This window comes from Protopterus annectens, chromosome 17.part0, assembly GCF_019279795.1.
Source record: "Protopterus annectens isolate FY-2018-M chromosome 17.part0, PAN1.0, whole genome shotgun sequence".
Lineage (NCBI taxonomy): Eukaryota > Metazoa > Chordata > Ceratodontiformes > Protopteridae > Protopterus > Protopterus annectens.
The window spans coordinates 305,603,044-305,625,798 of NC_056751.1; the positions used below are offsets into that span (position 1 = coordinate 305,603,044).

Sequence of the window (22,755 nt, forward strand, 5' to 3'; positions counted from 1 at the left end):
TGTTGGGCCTTTGACCAAAGACTTTCTGTGTAGGACTAGATATGTCCAAAGAATCCAAAGTGTCTGGAGTCAAGAAGTGTGACTCATGCTGTCAGAAAATGTCTCTGACAGATGGGCACACTTCTTGCGTCTATTGCTTAGGCGCAGTGCACCTGCAGGACTCTTGTTCTGTATGCCACGCATTCAGCCCAAGGGTTCTGCAGAAGCGCAAAAATAAGCTGATTTTAAGGGGTCTTCTTAAGCCCCAGGATTCACCGGCCAAGGCTCAGCTGGTGAAATCTCCTAAACCGACCAAGTAGTTGGCTCCCAGCTCGGAGCCGTCATTGGCCCAAACATTACCGACTACTTCGGTTCCGGCTGGAACCGAGGAGGCTGCCTCCCAATCGGCTCCACCAGCATCTTCGGAGCCATCTCAGACCCACAAGAGACCGAGGTCCCAGTCTCTAGAGTCGATACATTCGGCCCCTCGGTCTCCCCTGTTGCAGAGTGACCGCAGTCACAGATCCTCCCACTCCTCTCGGTCCTCTAGACTCTCGGACCATGATGTGGCGAGAGTGGTCAGTAGGTTGTTGAAGTCGCAGGCACTGGCCAAAATGTTATCCAGCCTTCCTCAACAGGTGTCGGCTCCGCCCGCTTCCATTGATGTTCCTCCTCCAACTCCTCTGAGTTTAGAGCCGGAGTTTGTTGGGGTTCGAATCGTGGATCTGTCGGCATCGATAACTTTTCCCCCTGTGGTTCTGTCATCAGCTCCGATCCCCTCGATGGTGCCTTCGGTCAAAGGATCTGGGTGCCGAGACTCCCTTGTCGGCTCCGCGGGGGCGAGTGGCATCAGACCCTTGTCCGACCCCGTTCTCCCTCGCGGAGCTTCAGCACAGGTGAGCTCAGCTCCTACATCGGCCTCGGAGCCGTCCCCCTCAGTGCAGAGAAGGATTCCAGTTTCCTTGGAGCCAGAGCCTTCTTTGCATCATGGCAGGGATGCCTTCGATGTCATGAGGAGTGTACTGGCCCCATAGTCAGCACCATGTTCGACCCCACTGGCTCCATCCCCTGTAGTGCCTGCGTCAACCTCTGTCTCTCCTCCAGACCTCAAGCATGGAGAACTGACACTCCAGAGCACCCCACTGGGTGTTTCCTCTTCTTCCGAGGCCTCCCCTGATCATTCAGAGGAGGCCCCTCAGAAGAGAAAGTGCAAGAGGAAGCACATTGACTCCTCTGAGTCTGTCACTTCGGATACGGATTTGGATGAATCGGAAGGGTCCCCAAGATCCCCCTCTGAAGATGTTTCCTTTTTGGACATCCTAGAAATGCTTAGGCAGAGGGGGAACTGGACTGCCCTAGCCCCTACTGAGGATGAATCCGTATTCCTGGATGTGTTTGGTTCCCGGCCTTCCACCTCCTGGGTGTCTCCGCCCTTCGATCCACTAATGTCTGTGGTGGCTCAAAGGGCTTGGTCAGCCCCGGATACAGTGGAACCAACCCCGAGAAGGCCCGGCAAGTTTATCACTGCACCCCCTGACAAACAGTTCCTTACCAAGGGTGTTCCCGTGGATGCCATGGTAATAGCAGCGGCCACTAAAAAGGAATTAGCGTAAACTTCTTCCTCTGTCCATCCTCCTAACAAGGAGTCTAGGACTATGGACAGATATGGGAAGTGAATGTTTGCTTCAGCAACCTTCTCCATGAGGTCACTGAATTACTTATGCCATTTTACCAGGCTTCAGAGGAATCTCCTAAAAGAGCTTGGAGATACCCTCCAGGATCCATCAGCTGGAGGGGTTCAAGCTAAAGTAGCTTCTCAGCTGGTGACCCTTAATTCAGTGGTTAACTCCTCCATGAGGCTCATTTCATGCAGCCGATGGTGCGAGTAGAGCCACAGGTACAGGCGTGGCCCTTAGGAGACACACATGGATGTGGCTGTGTAATTTTGCGGAGCCCTTTAGAGCGTCATTCACCAACACCCCCTTTGACGGTTCATTTCTCTTTGGACCACAGGTGAAGGACACTCTCACTAGGTGTGAACAGGAAGGCAAGACTCTCTCTCTGCCGTGGGAGTCTGTTTTTCCACTCCTTCCAGACCATATCCCAAAGGTCAGAAGAGTGGAAAAATGTGGTTTCAGAAATCCCAGGGAGCCTCGTCTGATACACGTAGTGAGTTTTCCTCCAGGGGCAGAGGAGGAAATAACAACAGACGCCGCCCTCGAGGCAGAGGGGGTCCGCAGAACCAGGGCAGCAGAAAATCTTTCTCTGACAAGCCCTTCCAGCATCCCTGAAGGGTTGCCCGACTGCCCACTTCTGGAGGCAGTCGGGGAAGACTTTCAATGTACCCAAAAGCCTGGCAAGACATTACACAAGACAAATGGGTACACTCAGTCATATCCAGAGGCTATGTAATTCCCTTCTTCCAATCCCCCCTATCATCAAGCAAATCCCCCCCCCAGATGTTCCACCCAATCTGAGGGCCCAAGAAGTCATAGAAATTTCAAGACTGCTAGAAAAAAAGAGTCATCCAGGAAGTCCCGGCAGACCAAATCGGATCCAGAACTTACTCATGGTTGTTTTTGGTACCAAAAAAGACAGGGGACTGGAGACTAATTTTGGATCTTAGCAGACTAAACAAGTCTGTTCAAAGAACAAGGTTTCGGATGGTCATGCTTTAGTCCATTCTACCCTTTTTGGGTCAGGACAATTGGATGTGCTCAATAGATCTCCAGGATGAGTACTATCACATCAAGATGGACAGGCACTCCAGGAGATTCCTTCGCTTCTGGCTGGGAGCCAGTCATTATTAGTTCAGAGCTCTGCCCTTTGGTCTCACCACAGCCCCCAGGGTGTTCACCAAATGTATGGCAGTGGTCATGGCTCACCTGAGACGTCAAGGATTCCAGGTGTTTCCTTATCTAGACGACTGGCTCCTTACTGCTACTACCAGGCATCAACTTCTTCAAGCCAGGGACTATACAATCACAATTTGTGCCCAGTTAGGCATTGCTATAAATTTCAAAAAATCTGCCTTGTTGCCCTGTCAATCTATTACCTATATAGGAGCAGCTCTAGATACAAAAAGTATGTCCGCAAGACAACCGCCGGACAGTGTGGCCACATTTCGGCAGTAAGTTCATATTCTCATGCAATGCAAAAAGGTACAAGTCTGGTCGGTCCTTCAAACTCTGGGTTCTATGGCGGTGGCAGTTCTTCTGATACCTCTAGCCCATTTTCACATGAGAATCCTTCAGTGGCTTCTCTTCACACAGTGGTCCTTTCAATAGCTGCCCATGTCTCACATGATCATGAGTACAAAAACTTGCAAAAGACACCTTTCCTGGTGGATGGTCTCCCCACTAGTGTCTCAGGGCAGACCATTCATCCAACCCCCTCCGGTTGCCACAGTGACCACGGACGCCTCACTGATGGGGTGGGGGGGCATTATTAGGGCAGGACAGTCCAAGGCACATGGCAGCCTCACGAGTACCATCTGCACATAAATGTCTTGGAGATGAGAGCCGTGCTACTAGTGTTGCAAGCACTTCAGGACTCCCTCCCTCCTGGGACCATTGCAATTCAGACGGACAACATGTCAGTAGTGTGGTACATCAACAAGCAGGGCGGAACCAGGTCCTACCCCCTATGTCGAGAAGCACTCAGACTCTGGCAGTGGGCGATTTCCTCCCAACGATTTCTGATTGCAATGCACATCCCTGGGAAGTCCAACGTCATAACGGACAGGCTCAGCAGAGCTATTCTCATGCCTCACGATTGGTCTCTGAATCAGGTAGTTGCGGATCTCATCTTCCGCAAATGGGGACAGCCTTGCTGCAATCTGTTTGCAGCCCCCTTCAACACCAAATGCAGCAACTATTTCCCCCTTCTACCACTTCCCGGTCACCCTCCCAGAGATGCTCTAGTCCACGATTGGCCTCAGGGACTCTTCATGCCTTCCCGCCTTTTCCTCTTATACCCAAACTCATACAGAAAGCGATATTGTTGGGTTGCAAAATGATCCTCATTGCTCCTTACTGGCCTCGACAGATTTGGTTTCCATTCCTGCACCGTTACCTCCTCGAGCAGACCTGGACCCTGGATCCTATTCCAGAACTGCTGATTCATCAGTCAGGAGAGCTGCATCGATCCCTCCAGACACTCCAGCTCACAGCTTGGTTGATCCAATTCCAACCCTAGCCAGGCTTCCCAGAATTTCCCCGGCTGTGCGTGAAATTATTGTATCCTCTCACAAATTAGCTACTAGGAAGACGTATGCTAGCAAATGGAAACGTTTCTCTTATTGGGCAGAGGCTAGGAACATAGATCCCTTTTCGGCCCCAGTTCACGAGATCTTGGAATTCCTAACTGAGCTTTTTCTCTCTGGGTCCACTTCTGCCACAATCATGGTTCAACTAGCAGCCATATCTAACTATCATGTTGGCTTTTCTAATCTAAATATCATGTCTCATAAGCTGTGTAAAGCCTTTCTCAGAGGGACTACTCTCCTTAGGTCCCCAGTGAGAGATCCCCCTCCTCCTTGGGACCTTAATTTGGTACTAACCTCCTTGATTATGCCCCCTTTTGAATCGGCAGCTTCCTGCTCCCTTAAGTTTCTTTCTTGGAAAACTCTCTTTCTGGTAGCTATTACCTCAGCCAGGCATGTATCGGAACTTCAAGCACTAAGCGTTCGTTCTCCGTACTTAGTCTTTCACAAGGATAGGGTTGCACTGAGAACTAATCCATCCTTCCTTCCTAAAGTGTGCTCAGAAAATAATCTCAACAAATCCATAGACCTTCCAGTATTTTTCCCTAACTACACCAACAAGGCAGAATACAAGTTACACCTTTTGGATGTTCATAGACAACTGCGTTTTTACCTGCATAGAACGAAGGCTATAAGGAAGTCGGACCAACTCTTCCTTTCCTATGCTAGGGGTAAACAGGGTCTTCCAGTTTCCAAAGTGACCCTGTCCAGGTGGTTGTCTCACATTATCACCTTCATCTATCAACTAAGAAACAAAGAATTGTCTTCCAAACCAAAAGGCCATTCTACTAGGGCTTTGGCCACTTCTGTAGCCTTCCAGTCTAGGTTGCCCATGGACTCTATTTGTGCCGCAGCCACATGGGCAAATCCGCATACCTTTATTTCTCTTTACAAGTTAGACATGGCCTCCAGGAATAGAGCTAACTTTGGTTCCACTGTTCTGAAGAGTCTGTTCCAATGAGCCACCCAGGATCATAGGTGCTAGGGATGCTGTCCCAACAAGCAAGAAACAAAGGCGAGATAGACAACTTAACATAAAGAAGTTATGTACCTACTATAACATTCCATGTTAGTTGTCTTCATCTCGCCTTCTTTCTTGTGTCCCCCCCTCCATCCCCCTGTCCTATTGGACCAAGAGGAGTTTAGGTTTCACTGGCTGAGTATTTTCTGGTTTGTTTCCTCTACTGACTTAGAGAGTATAACAGATATGCCCAACCTGTTAGTTTGGTCAGATTATTCTTGCTATGTCTGGGGTTAGCTATTACAAACGAGTTCTGGGTAGCTAGCACTAGGCATCATGGGATAAGGGGTAGCCTCGAGCCAGTAAACAGCTCTCGAGCTATAGAAGATGGCCGAGTCGGAGCCAAGGGTCAGCTCCGATCCCAACAAGCAAGAAAAGGCGAGATGAAGACCACTAACATGAAATGTTATGGTAGGTACATAACTTCTTTTTGTCCTGAACTTTGCAATGTATTGACTTTTTTCCAAATGTTAGTTTAGTTGGAAAACTAGAAGACAGGAAAACTTGTTCCAGTAAATTGTAACTCTTAGCATTTCATTTTCTATCTTGTGACAGAACCTGCTTTGTTGACAGAAAGATCTTTTTAGTTTGTACTGATATTGCATTTCCTTTTCAGGTCCAGAGCTGGTTCATTACACCTGTAGCAGAAAACCTTGATGGAGTCAAGAGCTGTATATGAACTAAATTATGGAATACAATATACTGGAGCTGTATTTACTCTGCAGTCTGTCATTTCATCTTGCTTCTAATACTGGCTGTAATGAAGATCTAACCATTCTTAAGACCATATGACTTTCAGATAGATATATTTATATATATATATATATATATATATATATATATATATATATATATATATAAAATTGAAGGTGTTACCATGGAGTTCTCAACAAAAATGTTTGTTCTTAAGTATTTATAAACTTTGGACTATGAACTTTGGATGAGAAAATATTTATATATAAAGGATATATGATTTTTTATGGGAATGAGCAGTGTTCTACTTTCCACATGTGCAGTATTTTTGCATTCCTATGAAAGCAATAATTTATAAAACCAGAATTAAAATTTAATTCTCTTTGGGTAGGTGTAATTGCCAATGGTTGCATTAGGTAAATCACACTGTAGAAGGACTTTGACTTCTCATGTTACATATCCATAATCTAAATTTAGACTTTTGTTGATAATGATAATTATAATATACTGGCAATAAAGTGAAAATGTATATCTTTCAAGGGCTAACACTAATCCCGAAAATGAAGATGTAACTCACTGAGTCCTAAGCAACAGAAGGCTAATTAATCCCAGTGCGTACTGAAGTCTTTGAATCCAGGAACTGACTGGCTTCCTGAGGGGTTTTCTTCAAAATTCTAATTTGAAAACATGCTTCATATAATATGCAACATCTGAAATGATGCAGTTTACAAAGAAGTAATGTAAAACATGAAAACAGTTATACTGCCACAAGTTCATATTATGGTGCTGTTTAGAATTACAGATTTATGAAGTAAACTGATATTTTTTGTTAAAATGACTACTACCATTGTCAAAAAAAGGTTATACCTTTATAATTTTACAAGATAGATTTCAGGTATCAGTGAGCAATCATTTCATTTCTTCTGCAGCTTTCTGACGATGTATGATAAGATTGAGATACATGTTGTTGTTTTGTGATATTGCACAAAATGTGCATGCAATATTTAGCCAGTATTTCAAACAGAATTAATCTACAAATCCATGATTGTTAGATGGCGGGTAATAGCGTCAAACCTGTGTGCTTTTATTTGTTTTGCATTTATGACTGAAGTATTTGTTTGCATGTAGGGTGCACAGCTTTTGTGATATTCTTTCTGATATGAATGTATTACTGCTATTAATGATTGATTTCCCCAAGTAAATATATTACCTACCATATTTTAGACACTTAGTCACCGGTGGAATAGGTCTCCCCATCATGAGACTGTCATACTTCATTTTTGTATTAATGTAAATATGGAAAAATGTCATATCATTCATAATTATTTGCAAATGCTCTTTAATATCTCAAGCCCTGTCATTCCACAGCGATTCTTTCACTGCTTTACAATACCATATCTTGTCAGCTTGCAGAAGCCACCTTACTCTCTAAGGCACAATCTACCATTCATATTAGCTACAATGTTAGAATGTTGCAGTTATTAATAACTTGCTCAAGTTATATCTCCAGATGTTATTATATTATACAACTTCTTTTACTACAGTTTTCTGCAAAACACCCACTGCTAGCATAGGTTCCCTCTAACATTGCAGTGTCACACTACATGTTTGCATTATTAGTGAAATATGGAAATATTACATATGTTTTCATAGACTTTCATAAAAAACTTTTCAGTTACTCAACCTTGAGCATCCCACCGTGATGGACAAACTGCACATGAATAGCAAATCCTATCATCTTCCACATGCTATCTTGTCCATGTCACCAAGGTACCATTGTTGAGATGTCACTGTTAATCTACAAATATTGATAATGAAAAAAGATGTATAGCTAAGGTTATACGCATGTTCCTGCCTCTCTTTTGTGATATTTTTACTACCGTCCTATGAACATTTGAGTGCATACCTACGCTCTTGTATTCTTAATTCATTCCCTCCAGTAGAGCACTGGAAGTTTGTACTGTAGTTTCCAATGGGCAGAGCCAAAACTTTTTGATAGAATCAAATTATGTCCTCACATTTCAAACAAACATACATATCTCTGGAACCATAGGGGTTGTTAAAGAAGTGTAAATGGCAAACTCTTTAGCACAAACTATTTTTATAGTGGTAGTATTCATTATGTTATGACTTAAACTGGGTTTTATAATTCACAGTAAACACAGTAACTATTAAGTTTGTAATATTATAATATGTCAGCAACAACTCAAATTATACACACATTGTCAGCAGCATTTTATTCATCCAGTTGAAAGTTTTCATATGAAACTAAGTAGTTCTATCTGTGCTACCTGGTTGTTGGGCTATTTAAAAAAACATGAAATTTATGACAGTATAAATAAATATATGAACAGCAATTAATATCTTTTTATATGCACCAAGGTCAGTTATCAATGCATTTATGTTTGCCATTGTTTAAACGTAAAGATGAAATATTTTAATACTTTGTATATAACATGGTTTGGGGATTATTAATACAAATATGAACAAGTAATGTTTGATGCCTGTAGGTTTTAGTAACATGTAACTCAGAAACACATGGAGGTACCACTGTGCTGTAAATATGTTAAAGCAAATATAACAAAATATAACATTTTAACATAACTTTTTACAAAATCGTCATTACATCAGGAAAAGAATATCTGACATAGATTGTTTCACAGCACATGCATTCATATCAGCTAACAGCTGATACCTTCTTTCATTAAACTGATGTAACCATTCTTGAAGTATTAGCATTAATCTACAAATATTGATAAGTATTCTTAACTGTAGGACGAAACAAACTATATAGCTGAAGATATCTATATGTTGCCCACCTCCTTTCTGTGCCATTTTTCCTGCCATCATGGGTAGTGTATAGTACATAGTTACTCTTGCTTCCACATCCATTCATAAATTCTAAAAAAATATGAAAAATATTATTTTTATAATGCAGCAGAAAGGATCATGGTAAATACAATGTTTACCTTCATCATGATAATAACATGCAATATTAAACATTTTTCCTTTACCAGAAAACAGAGATGAAATCAAATAAGGAAAAGGTCCTGTGGTGTTTTCTTAATAGTACTTCTCTTTTTCTTTGCAAGACTGTTAGTAAATAGATCGAATACCACTTAAATCTTTAAAAAAAACAAACTCAGTCCTGTGTAGTCGTTGCAGTCACCTTATTACTGCAACAGTAAAGAATCCTAAAAAAATGTTAATAGACTATTTGTTTGTGTCTTCTAAGAATATAAATCATTATAAAAAATATATACTATACATCATATATGTTGTACCATGCTTTTTTTATAATTCATCAGTAAATAGCTAGTCATCATCTGTATTCTACTTGAAATTTTAACGCATTAAATGGCAACATTCTAAACTGTATTGGTGTGTGTAACTACTTGTCACATCCACATATCATTACCTCACATTTATTCAGTTAAGGTAAAACAAAACAAACAAAAAAAATAGACATAATTTGTTTGAATTGTGCTACTGTTACAGAAAGCGTGCTTAGTTCTCTGTTTAGGGTTGGGGTTAGGATTATCCCACATGAGTAAGGTGGGGTGTGGTAGGGTTAAGAATTTTTTTTTTTTTTTTATTTCAGGGCAAAGAATGGATTGTATTCAAAAGAAGAAGTGACCATTTTGATTAGAATTGCATTTTTGCATTTCCACAATATAATTTAGTGAGTTAGCCTACATATGAAAAATGATTTTTTTGTCCAGACTTTTCACCAAGTCTCCATGTTGTGTAAGAAGACATAACACATTTTTTTCTATATTCTGAGACCTTTAAAATTAATTAAGTTATTGGAGGGAATATATACAGAGAAGGAAATCTTCCATAAATACAGCAATGTATTTTGCTGTGATAATCTCAGTACAGATTCAGACTAGTTATGCTAGAAATTGGTTTGAAATTTGATTTGTGTCTCGTAATATAAAATTCCAGTGGAATGATGGCCACAGACCCACTAACTGAAAACATCTTAGTGTGCATAATGGAGATGTGGCACTTTTCAGTTGAGAAATCTGCTATAGTAAATCTATTTACATAGTATAGCCCTTTCCCCAGTAGTCTTACCACAGAGGGCAAACCAGAAATGCCCTATAAGTGTTCGATACTTCTGTGGATATATGTTTGTCGTGAACCTATAACTGGAGATAGCACGTGGGTATTAGGGGAAAAAAATTACATTGGTGGTGGGCATTAAGTTCAGAGAAGGCTACCTGAAGCAGTACCTGCTCCTTTTGAATAAGAGTTAAGGATTTCAGATGAATTCCCTGAAGACTTCATAATGTGTGACATTGAAAGAAGTAGTGGGATAGGGTGTAATAATTTCAAAAGGAATGTCTGTGCAAGGAGAGAGTGTTGATGAAAAACTGAACTGAAATATTGTCTGCTAAATGGAAATATGGGCAATGTATTCTAAAGCTATGAGGACCTATGCAGTATTAAAAAAATTAAGGGAAAACTCACCTGGAAGAAAAATACCAAAAGAGTCGATGCTTTTGGAGTATTAGGTATCCATGCCATTTAGAAGGCATACTGAGATGACAGATGAATGTATGCAAGAAAGCCATGCTCTATGAATTATATGGGGGGCGATATCATTGAAGTACTTGGAAAACCTACATAAGTTTGGTTGAGTTGGAAAGAGCATACAGTGATGAGAAACCGTACTCTTGGGAGTACCAAACTATTGCAGGCTATTTGCTGATTTGATCAGTACAAAGTGAAATTATGTCTGGAGTAAACAGCATGGGGATTAAGGAATCTACAACTGGGTGAACATTTGATGGCAAGGTATTGGACTTCTTTTATGATGAAAATGCCCAGGCTCTAAACTAACTTATATAGGAGGGTAAGACTTAGTGTGGGACACCAGCTCATTTTGGGATGGAGGTCATCTGCTTTGCTGCAGTGCTGACTTCTGTTAAGTTAGGGTACAAAGTAGTCATGTGAAGTAGCATGCAATATACTCAGAGGGGGGAAGACATAGCAGACCGGGTTCCTATTACATGATCGAACGCTAGAAATAGCAAATGCTCATTTGTCGAACCCAAATGCACGAAACCACAGAATATCGAAGGAACAGATCAGCAAATTTTTTCCCAGGGAAAAAAATTCACTAGGCTGTTCCCTAAACTTTGCTGTTTTCTTCACTGTGGTGCGATCTCAGAGTTGGTATATTTAAGGTGGGGGGCACAGCTGCCCATCAGGGGATGTGGTGGGTGAAGCCCCCCACCTTATGTTGCCTGTACTTTTTTTTTTTAGATCTGTGAATTTTTTCCCTGGGAAAAAATATGATGATCGGTTCCTTCGAAAATTTGTGGTTTCGTGCATTTGGGTTCAATAATATATCATTAACTGTTTATAGCGTTTGATCATATAATATGAACCTTAGCAGACCCACACACAAGTAAGTATGTCATCTGAAAGGGGGAGACTTGTGCCATTAGAAAACCCTGATGGCTACCTGGTTGATGGTCTTCCACAGTTGACTTTTACCCTAAGTGGAATGAATGTGTGAATCAATCACAGAAGGGCTGATGGCTAGCAGCCAGCAAGGATAACGCATACAGGAAAATAATAAGGCTACTTGGTAGCTTAGGAATGCAATAGCTAAAGTGTTGTAGGCAGTAGTAATTGCTTTTCGATGGAAAACAAATATGGACATTTTTATCCAGGAAGAAGTTTCACTGTTCTTGACAAGGTTACATGTCTTTCTTGGCCCAATTTTGTGAGCATAATTAAGGTTACATGTTTGGTGATTCTAAAAACAGTTCAGAATGATTAATGGTGACTGAAGGTGACAGTGGCACTGGCTGAAAATGGAACTGTAAGTTGAATTATTGGGGATGTAAGAAGGAATGTATGCAGACAGACGTCTAGAATGATGCTGACTACTGCAGTGGCAGTCAGGTGATGATAAAGAGGTGATTTAATTAAAAAAGGAGATAACCAGCAACTTGGAAAATGTGAAAATGGATCTATGGTACATGTTTGCACTGCTTGAATATGTGAAGAGTCTAGGCTTGTTTAAAATTAGTGATGCTGAATTTATTTTCTAAGCAGGCCACCATGAAGCCCATTTAACAGCAGCTTGCTGAAGTGAAAAGATGGAAAATCAGGAAGGTCAAGTGGAATATGTGCAGCAAAAAAAAGTGGTTGCAGTGGAGATCAGGATTCAGAGAAGGAATATGAGGGTGGTTGAAACTGATAATTTAATGTTTCTGGGAGGAAAAGATGTATTGACTTTAATTCATTTTGTGAAATCCTAGATGGCACAGTGGGCATGTTTTACTAAACCATCACCCGGAATTGTAATGGTGCCAAGTTTGCTGTTGAATGTACCAACAAGTTGGTATGGCAAACCTAGACTGATTTTGGTGCAGTTTGTGTCTACTAAGTAGGAGCAGGCACCATGACAGCTGTGGCAGCCAGGAAATAGATTTTACAGTAGTGACTGGACTGTTGAATGAAGATTCTGATGACTATACTGTAATTTTTCAATACAAGCTACAGCTTATGGATGTTATTTAAGAGTTTCAGAGATGTAATTTAAAACATAGATCTCTTTTTCAGTGTTTGCATGCCAAACGTTTTTTTGACATTTCTATGTGCTGAAGATGCAGTGGATAAGCTAAAAGAGTTCACCCAACAGTCATCCAAAGAGATAATGGGAATTGGTTATATAGACTGATAAATCTGGATGTCTATTTTAACTTGGTGGAGGGGGAGTGAGCAGCAGCAAGAGCCACAAAAAGGAAGTATGTTGTGAGAAATAGTTTCCACACTGAGATGGTATAGGAGATTTCATTTAACTGTTTAAGCAATTTTGACAAACTTGTGTAAAGTGGAATGTTGTATTATGTTGCATTCATAAGTATTGTCTGTTCATTACAACTATTGGAACTGTAAAGTGCATTTGTTTGAAGTAGGTCCCTTTAAATTTAATTATTAAGTTGACAAATGTTGTGATAACCTTCTTGCTATTGAAAGAATTTTAAAATAAAAAAAACTTGATGTTTCAAGAAGTTTAATTGATTAACTTTCACATTAAGGAGCTACAAAAACTTAACTTCTGAATTCCTTTAAATTATGGCCCATTGATGTAACCATAAACATTAATGGTACAGAACACTAGGTCCTTTTTTGAGTTTTATTTATTCTACCAACTTATAACATATCCCACTCGCTTCCATAAAAATTCCACTTCCAGCTCCATCATAGACTGGATTCTTACCAATTCCCCCCACCAATACCACAATCCCACCACCTTACCTGACTCCCTCTGTGATCATCTCCCTACCACCATCTTAAGACACTACTCCCATATTCCTAAACCCCACCTTATCAAAGACTGTCGAAAACTATCTACTTTCAGTTCATCCCAATTTAACTCCATTCTCCACAGCATAGATTGGTCCATCCTAAAACACCTCCCCCTAGATGATGCTGTAAGCACTTTCAATAGCATCTTCATGAATACTCTAAATGCCTTAGCTCCCTCTAGGAAGATCAGAGTAAAATCAAACCATGTTCCCTGGCTCTCCAAATATACTAGGTCCTTTAGGAAACAAAGAAATCATGCTTGGAAAACCTGGACTAAAGCTAAACAACCACATTTTCTTCAAAAATACAGGCAACTGAGGAACCTTGCAAAAAAACATACAACTAATGACAAAAAGTTGTACTATAGCTCTGCTCAGATTAACAACAAATCCAATCCTCAAAAATGTTGGTCAACTCTCAACAACATCCTCTATCCTGGAAAGCCCTCTAATCCCTCCCCATACCCTAACTCTTCCTCTCAGGAAACAGGTAGCCTCCTGAATAAACACTTTATCTCTTCCATTCAAAATTTGGTAACCTCTAAGCCAAACTGTACTTCGACACCCACCCCTCCAAGTCCCACTAACACAACTTTGTTTATCTTTTGAGCCAGTTCCCATTACTTACATCAAATCTCTACTACTCAAGCTAAAACCTTGCTCTCCTTCTAATGACAATCTATTTCCTACATTCCTCAGACTTGCTGCTGACTCAATTGCCTATCCTATATCTATACTAATTAAGTGATCTATTCTGGAATCAACTGTCCCCACCCTTTGGAAATCTTTCTTCACTATCCCTCTTCATAAAGGTGGAAACTCCACTGACCCCTCAAACTACCGACCCATTGCCATTCTGTCCCCCCTCTCCAAGATATTAGAAAAATCTTTTCACTCACAGCTTCTCAATCACCTCCTCACACACCACTTACTTACCCCTACCCAACATGGATTTCGTCCTCACCACAGCAGCCCTCCTCTCCTTCACTCATATCATTGCAGAGGCCCTAGACAACAATAAACTAATTTCCTGTCTATTTCTAGATCTCTCCAAAGTCTTTGATACTCTCTCTCATCCTCTACTACTATCCAAACTCTCAAATCTCCCCCTATCTCCCTCCGCACTTACCTGGTTTAATAGTTACCTATCTGGCAGGGAACAGTCTGTCAAATGGCTCTCATACTCCTCACCTTTCCTTCCCATTTCCACTGGTGTTCCCCAAGGCTCCATCTTGGGGTCCCTTTTGTTTAACATTTTCACCAATGATCTTTACACCTCATGCAAAGAATCCTCCCTTATTCAGTATGCCATTGACTCCACACTTATATCCATCTCAAATAACATTCCTGAACTACACTCCCTGACCCAACAGGCCCTACTATCCACTGAACAATGGCTCTTTCGCAACCTAGTGATCCTAAATCCCAAAAAGACCAAACTCCTACTTTTCCTTCCCCTTTCTCTATGTTAAGTTGTCAATCTCGCCTTCATTCTTGCTGGATGGGTTCGGAGCCGAACCTCGGCTCCAACTCGGCCTATTACTAAAGCTCGAGAGCTATTTTTACCAGCTTGAGGCTATCCTATGTCCCATAATGCTAGGCATGATATACCCAGATCTCGTTTGCCGCTTCAGCTACGAGGTTGCGTCTTTTTTCCGGCTCAGGTTGTATTAATATTTTTTCTTGGTTTTAGTCAGCTTTTTGGGTTAAAATATTAGCGATAGTGTTTTATAGTTACTACCCTTTGGATCCTTGTTTAGGATTCCCTCTTAGGTAGTTTTGATACATTTTTTTCCCCTCACCTAATAGTTAGGCCTTTGGCCAATCCTCTTCCATACTTATTTGTCTGTAGTTGCATGTGTGTGCCTAGTTAGATTGTATTAATAAGTGTGGGGTTTTGTTATATTATTCTGGTCTGTTACAACTTTTTTGTGTGTGTGTGTTTGGTGATTGTGACTAGACCTCCCTTAGTTGTCCTTGTCTGCCAGTCATCCCTTTTTCAGGATGTCTAAGGACACTAAGGTCTCGGGCTTCAAGAAGTGTAACTCATGCTGTCAGAAGATGTTTCTGACAGATGGTCACACTTCTTGTGTATATTGCTTGGGCCCTCTGCACCTGCAGGACTCTTGTTCTGTCTGCCATGCGTTCAGCCCAAGAGTCCTGCAGGAATGCAGAAACAAACTTATTTTGAGAGGCTTGTTAAAGCCTGAAGGTTCCCCGGCTAAGCCTTCGGGTAAACCTTCTAAGCCCGCCAAACCGTCGGCTCCATGTTCGGAGCCGTCGCCGAGCGGTGCTACTACTACCACTGCATCGGTTCCGTCCGGAACCGATGATTCGAGGCCTCAGTCAGCTCCGACTCTGCTGTTGGAGCCGTCTTCGAGCAAGAAGCGTTCCAGGTCTCCTTCCCTGGAATTGGTCCATTCGGCTCTGAAGTCTCCCTTGTTATCGGAGCGGAGTCACAGGTCTCATTCCTCTCGGTCTTCCAGGCTGTCGGACCATGACCTCGAGAGGGTGGTTAGCAGACTACTTAAGTCACAGGCACTGGCCCAAATGTTGCATAGCCCTCCTCATCAGGCAGTGGCTTTCACTACTCCCTCTTCAATTCCTCCTCCGACTCTTCCCATGAGTTCGGAGCTGGAGATCGTAGGGGTCTGGACCGTCGGAGCCGATACCACCCCTTTCAGCTCCCTCGTCAGCTCCAATCTCTTCCTTGGTTCCATCCTTGGAGGGATCCGGGTGCCGGGACTCTCTCGTTGGCTCCGAGGGGGCGAGTGGCATCAGACCCTTGTCCGACCCCGTTCTCCCTCTCGGAGCTTCGGCGAAGGTGAGTTCGGCTCCGACATCAGCCTCGGAGCCATCCCTCTCGGTGCCAGGAGGAGTCCTTGTCTCTTCGGAGTGGGGACCCCCTTCCCTGCCTGATAGGGGGTGCCGTTGAGGTCATGAGGAGTGTGCTGGCCCCTGTGCCTGCTCCACAGTCGGCTCCTTTGGCTCCTTCCCCTATGGTGCCTGCTTCTGTCTCTACCCACTCTCTCGATTCCCGAGCGTGGAGAACCGCCGCTACAGGTAGCCCCATTGGGCGTATCCTCCTCTTCCGAGGCCTCCCCTGATCCTTCAGGGGAGCCCCCTCGAAAGAGAAAATGCAAGAGGAAGCATGTAGACTCCCCTGAGTCAGTCACATCGGACACTGACTTGGATGACTCAGAAGGGTCCCCAAGGTCCCCCTCTGAGGATGTCTCATTTTCTGACATCCTAGAGATTCTTAAGCAGAGGGGAAACTGGTCTGCCCTTAACCCTTCTGAGGACGAGTCAGTGTACCTGGATGCATTCGGTTCTCGCCCTTCCACCTCCTGGGTGTCTCCACCTTCCGACCCACTCATGGATGTGGTGGCTTGAAACGAGTGGATGGCTCCAGATACTATGGAACCAACTCCCCGGAGGCCTACAAAATTTATTACAGCCCCTTCTGACAAGCAGTTTCTAACTAAGGTCATCCCTGTTGATGCCATGGTGGTGGCGGCGGCCACTAAAAAGGAGTTGGCTGACCCTTCAGTACCTGTCCATCCTCCTAATAAGGAATCTAGAACTATGGACAGGTATGGCAAGCGGATGTTTTCCTCAGCGACCTTTGCTATGCGGTCGCTGAATTATTTGTGCCATTTCACCCGTCTCCAGAGAGACCTTCTCAAGGAACTGGGTAATACCTTACAGGACCCATCAGCTGCGGGGTCTCGAGAAAAGATCAACTCCCAGCTGGGGACCCTAAACTCTATTGTCAATTCCTCCATGCGGCTCATTTCCTATGCAGCCGATGGAGCGAGTTGAGCTACAGGCACGGGTGTTGCTCTAAGGAGACACGCCTGGATGTGGCTTTGAAATTTTGCTGACCCCTTCAAGGCGTCCTTCACTAACACCTCCTTTGATGGTTCTGCCTTGTTTGGACCTCAAGTGAAGGATACATTGACCAGGTGCGAGCAGGAAGGCAAGACTCTCTCTGCCGTAGGAGTCCATTTTTCTACCCCTTCTAGACCATACCCTAAGGGTCAGAAAGGTGGGAAAATGTGGTTCTGCAAACCCCAGGGAGTACTGCCTGACGCACATGGTGAGCTTCCCTCCATAGGCAGAGGAGGGAACAATAATAGACGCCGCCCGAGGGGCAGGGGGGGGTCCGCAGAATCAGGGTAGCAGAGAATCCTTCTCTGACAAACCCTTCCAACACCCCTGAGGAGCTGCCCGACTGTCCACCTTTGGAGGCAGTCTGGGGAAGACTATCACTGTACCCAGAAGCCTGGCATTCCCTCACACAAGACAATTGGATACGGTCGATCATATCCGAGGGTTACAAAATTCCCTTTATTCATACCCCACAACTGCCAAAAGGGCCCCTTCCAGACGTTCCACCCGGTCTGAGGGATCAAGCAGCACTAGAAATTTCAAAGCTGCTAGAAAAAAGAGCCATCCAGCCAGTCCCAGCAGACCAGCAAGGATCCGGAGTCTACTTCAAGTTCTTTTTGGTACCAAAAAAGACAGGGGACTGGAGACCTATTTTGGATCTCAGCAGGCTGAACAACTCTGTTCAAAGGATGAAATTCCGGATGGTCACGCTTCAGTCCTTTCTACCCTTCCTGGGTCAGGACAATTGGATGTGCTCTATAGACCTTCAAGATGCGTACTATCATATCAAAATGAACAGGCGCTCCAGGAGGTTTCTCCGCTTCCGGCTGGGAGCCAGTCACTACCAATTCAGAGCCCTGCCCTTTGGCCTCACCACAGCCCCCAGGGTGTTTACCAAATGCATGGCAGTGGTTGCGGCTCACCTGAGACGAAAAGGATTCCAGGTGATATGAAGTAGGAACTTCATTTGTCAGCAACCTGTGGGATACGGATCCGATCTCGGATCCGAGCCAGCAACTTCTAACATAGCATAGATCTGAGCTCCTAGCTCCTCCCCCTTACCCATAATCCCCTGCCTGCCCTAACTGACCTCAGATCTAGTTTGCCGCTCTTCAAGCAACAGCTAGGTTCAGAGCTCTTGGCATTTTGTGAGGAAAAAAGTTTTTGTATTTTTTCTTCTTCTGAGTGACTGGTTGTGTGTGTGATAGGTTTACCCTTTCTCCTTTTTATATATATAAAATACTTGTTTTAATTTAAGTATAATTCTCCCTCCCCTGCTGGTCATAGCGTGTGTGTGTGACTGAATTAGGGGCCTAGTGAGTGTGCTTTCCTACAGTATGTTGGAGGCACCTAAGGCAATTTTTTCGAAATGCACCGAGTGTGGTCACAAGCTTTCACCGGCTGATGGCCACACTCGGTGCATTAGGTGCCTTGGGGTTGAACACCTCTCTTCGGGGTGCGCAATTTGCATGGCGTTCAACCCCAGGGCACTTAAGGATCGAAGGTCGAAGCTAGTTCTGGTGGGCCTTCTACCCTCAGACTCTGCTTCGGCCTCCTGTGCTTCGGTGCCCGCTACCCCCCCGGTAGCGGTCACCTCTGCCTCCCTTCCTCTGACCAGGACTCAACCTCCCGCTTCGGCTCCGGAGGATAGGGAGGCCAGGAAAGAGAAGCGGCGGGAGAAGCACCTTAAGCGGCGGGCCGAGGACTCATCGGCCCCGCCCGCCAAGAGGGCTTCCCCATCCAAGTCTTCTCGATCTCCTCCTCGGATCTGATCCCCTTGTTTCTCCCCGGGACCCGAGGAGGAGGTGATCCGGTCCCCGTCGAGGTCATCAAGGCAACACTCCAGGTCTGCCTCGGTGGCCTCGTCGAGGTCCACTTTTAGCATGTCTAATGCGGATATGGACCGGATGATGAGGAGATTCATCCAGGCCCAGATGCAGATGGGAGTGCTTTTGCCTCCCCCCCTCTGGGGGGGAGCTCGACCCCTTTTTTCGCTCCTATAGCTCCTTCTCCGACCCGCATTCCGGGCTCGGAGCCGAGCCACGTTGGATCCGGGGGTAGGTCGGAGCCGGCCATGCTGGGCACGTCGGCTCCGACTATTCCCTCGAGTCTGTCGGATCCGACCTCTCGGAGCTGTGGGCCGAGCTTCAGATCCGAGGGATTCGGTGTGCTTTCGGCTCCGTCCCGGTCAGAGCACACTGGTCCTTTGGATCCGATGTTCTTGGCGCCGGGTCTGATCCCCGCTTCAGATCCGAGTGGGAGTCGGATCTCGGATCCGTCTGAGAGTGGCTCCCCCTCGGCTTTCGCTGCAGTGGAGAGGGCACTGTCGAGTGCTTCCAGGCCTCCGGTTCTGGCGTTGGCTCCCTCCTGCACTCCTTCTCATCTGGTCCTGGCTCCCCTCATCCGGCCCTCTGGGCAGCCTGCCTCAGCGCCTTTAGGAGTTCCAGTGGAACAGGTTACAGCCCGTGAGGACTCCTCGGACAGCCCCCCCGAGGAGATTCTCCACAAGGCAAAGTGCAAAAGGAGGCACATAGACTCCCCTGAGAGTCTCACAGAAGATACTGACTTGGATGAAGGGGAAGGCTCCCCGAGATCACCCCCTGAGGATATCTCCTTTGGAGACATCATGGAAATGCTCAAAATCAGAGGTGGGTGGTCTGCCCCCAAGACTTCCGCTGACGAGTCCGTATTCCTTGAGGCGTTCGAGGCAGGACCATCTACCTCTTGGGTGTCCCCTCCACCCAACCCCCTGGTGGATCTCATATCCTCTAGGGCTTGGAAGGAAACAGACACCGTAGAGCCGATCCCCAAGTGCCCAGACAAAATTTTGAGTCCTCCTGCAGAGAGATCACATTGGAGCAGAGGTCCCCCTGTGGATGCCATGTTGGTGGCTGGAGCCACTAAGAAAGAGTTGGCTCAGGAGAGCCCCACGGTTCATCCTCCGAGCAAGGAGTCTCGCGCGATGGACCATCTTGGGAAGCAGGCCTTCAGTTCAGTGACCTTCTCTATGAGGGCCTTGAACTATATGGCACACGTTATTAGGATGCAGCGGGACCTAATTAAGGAATACGTTGCTTCCCCCCCGGGGTCCATGTCGGAGGGAGACAAGGATTTGTACTCTTCCCGAATGGCCACCCTCTGCTCTATCTCTAATACCTCTATGCGGCTATTGTCTCATGCTACAGAGGGAGCCGCTAGAGCAGGCGGAGTCAGGCTTGTCATGAGGAGACAGGCCTGGCTCCATCACTGTGACTTCTCGGAACCCTTTAAGGCGTCATTCGCGAATGCCCCTTTTGATGGTTCTGCACTGTTCAGCAAAACCGTTCGCGACACTCTTGTCCAGAGCGAGAAAGACGGGAAGACCTTGTCTGCCGTCGGAGTATGCTTCTCTGTGCCCCAGAGGTCCTTTTCCAAGAACCAAAAGGGTCAGAAGAAGATGTGGTTCCGAAAATCGCATCAATCTCAGTCTGCTCAGGACAACCAGTCCTCTCGTGGCAGAGGAGGACAGGGAGGACGCCGCCCCAGAGGCAGAGGGGGTCCGAGGAATTTTGGGTCCAAAGAACCTTTCTCTGAGAGGCCCACGCAGAACCCCTGAGGGGTTTTCCGACTGCTCCACTCTGGAGGCAGTCGGGGGGCGTTTTTCAAAGCACCTGGCAAAATGGGAGTCCATAACAACAGATCGCTGGGTGCTTCGCATTATATCCAGAAGTTACCCAATTCCCTTCTTAGCCAACCCCAGAATCAGAAGCCTTCCCGATGTCCCACCCAGTCAAAAGAAGGCGGCCGCTACAGAAATTCAGCAGCTTCTACAAAAAAGAGCCATCCAGCCCGTCCCCCCAGATCGTCGGATCAGGGTTTTACTCCAGGTTCTTTCTGGTGCCAAAAAAGACGGGGAACTTGAGGTCCATCCTCGACCTCTCTTTCCTAAACCTGGCGGTACCCAAACAAAAGTTCCGAATGGTCACGTTGCAATCCGTCTTCCCCTTATTGCGGGAGGACGATTGGATGTGCTCTATAGACCTCAAGGATGCGTACTATCACGTTCTAGTGGACAGGCGTTCCAGGAGGTTCCTCCACTTCCGGCTGGGAGGCAGTCACTTTCAATTCAGGGTCCTCCCCTTCGGTCTCACCTCAGCCCCCAGGGTGTTCACCAAGGTCCTAGCGGTAGTAGCGGCCCACCTGAGACTCCAGGGAATTCAGGTCTTTCCATACCTGGACGACTGGCTCCTCACAGCCCCAACAAGGCATCTACTTTGCTCAGGCAGGGACTGTTTTCTCGGTCTGGCTCCACTATTAGGATTAACCATCAACATGACCAAATCCTCTCTCATCCCTACTCAGATGCTAGATTTTATAGGGGCAAGACTGGATTCCAGATCGACTTTGGAACCTGATGTTACACGTGCAGGCCATTCTTCATCTGCAAACTCCTTCGGCGGAATTGATTCTGAGGGCCCTAGGATCTATAGTGGCTGCAATCCCTCTGCTACCATTGGCCCGGATGAACATGAGGGTTCTACAGTGGACCCTCCAGGTACAATGGTCCCTGTCTTGCAACCCTCTGTCTCACCCCGTTTCCTTAAGCAAGGTTTGCAGAAAATTGCTCCTGTGGTGGCTCCAGTCTCCCAACCTCCACACGGGCCGTCCCTTCTCACTACCTCCACCAGTCGACACAGTGACCACGGACGCTTCTCGCCTGGGGTGGGGGGCATTTTTCAGGCAGAACAGTCCAAGGCACTTGGAACGACGTAGAGACCTCTTTGCATATCAACGTCCTAGAGATGAGAGCGGTGCTTTTGACGTTGCAAGCACTACACAACTCTCTTCCAGTAGGGACAATTGTGGTACAGACAGACAACATGTCGGTAGTCTGGTACATCAACAAGCAGGGGGGAACCAGGTCTTACCCCCTTTGCCGCGAGGCCATGAGAGTGTGGGAATGGGCAATTTCCACCAACCACTTTCTCATAGCAACGCACATTCTGGGATGGTCCAACATTTTAGCGGACAGGCTCAGTCGTACTATCCTGACTCCTTATGAGTGGTCTCTCAACCACCGAGTGGCAGAGCAAGTATTTGCCCGATGGGGGTGACCTTGTTGTGATCTTTTTGCCTCTCCTTCAAACACGAAATGCAACGACTTGGCTCTGATCCCCTCCGGGAAGTCCCCGAGAGACTCTCTAGTTCATGCTTGGCCTCCCGGTCTGCTTTATGCTTACCCTCCTCTACCCCTGATGTTGAAATTGTTACAGAAAGCCAGGCAGCTGGGGAGCAGAATGATCCTCATTGCCCCATTCTGGCCTCGTCAGACGTGGTTCCCTTACCTATGGTCTCACCTAGTGTATCCACCATGGATTCTGGATCCCATTCCGGATCTCATCTCTCATCCTCTCGGTCTTCCGACTCCGAACCTGGTCAACCTCAAGCTGATGGCTTGGTTGCTCCAGTTCCACTCCTCATAAGGACTCCCGGGATCTCATCACCGGTCAAAGCCATTCTTGTAGCATCTCACAAGCCTTCCACCAGGAAGGTTTATCGGAGTAAGTGGAAACGCTTCACCATTTGGGCAAAAC

At 45.5% G+C, this 22,755-nt stretch overlaps 1 protein-coding gene across 3 annotated transcripts in view; it reads left to right on the plus strand.

Moving 5' to 3' along the window:
- The window catches only part of PRRG4 (proline rich and Gla domain 4), a 450,979-nt gene extending 444,897 nt beyond the window's left edge, over positions 1-6,082 (plus strand). For all 3 annotated transcript variants that reach the window (XM_044059763.1, XM_044059762.1, XM_044059761.1), the window contains one exon: positions 5,881-6,082. In XM_044059763.1, the coding sequence (XP_043915698.1) occupies positions 5,881-5,908 (28 nt within the window). In that variant the 3' untranslated portion in view covers positions 5,909-6,082. The remainder of the gene's footprint in view (positions 1-5,880) is intronic.
- Positions 6,083-22,755: the final 16,673 nt, after the last annotated feature.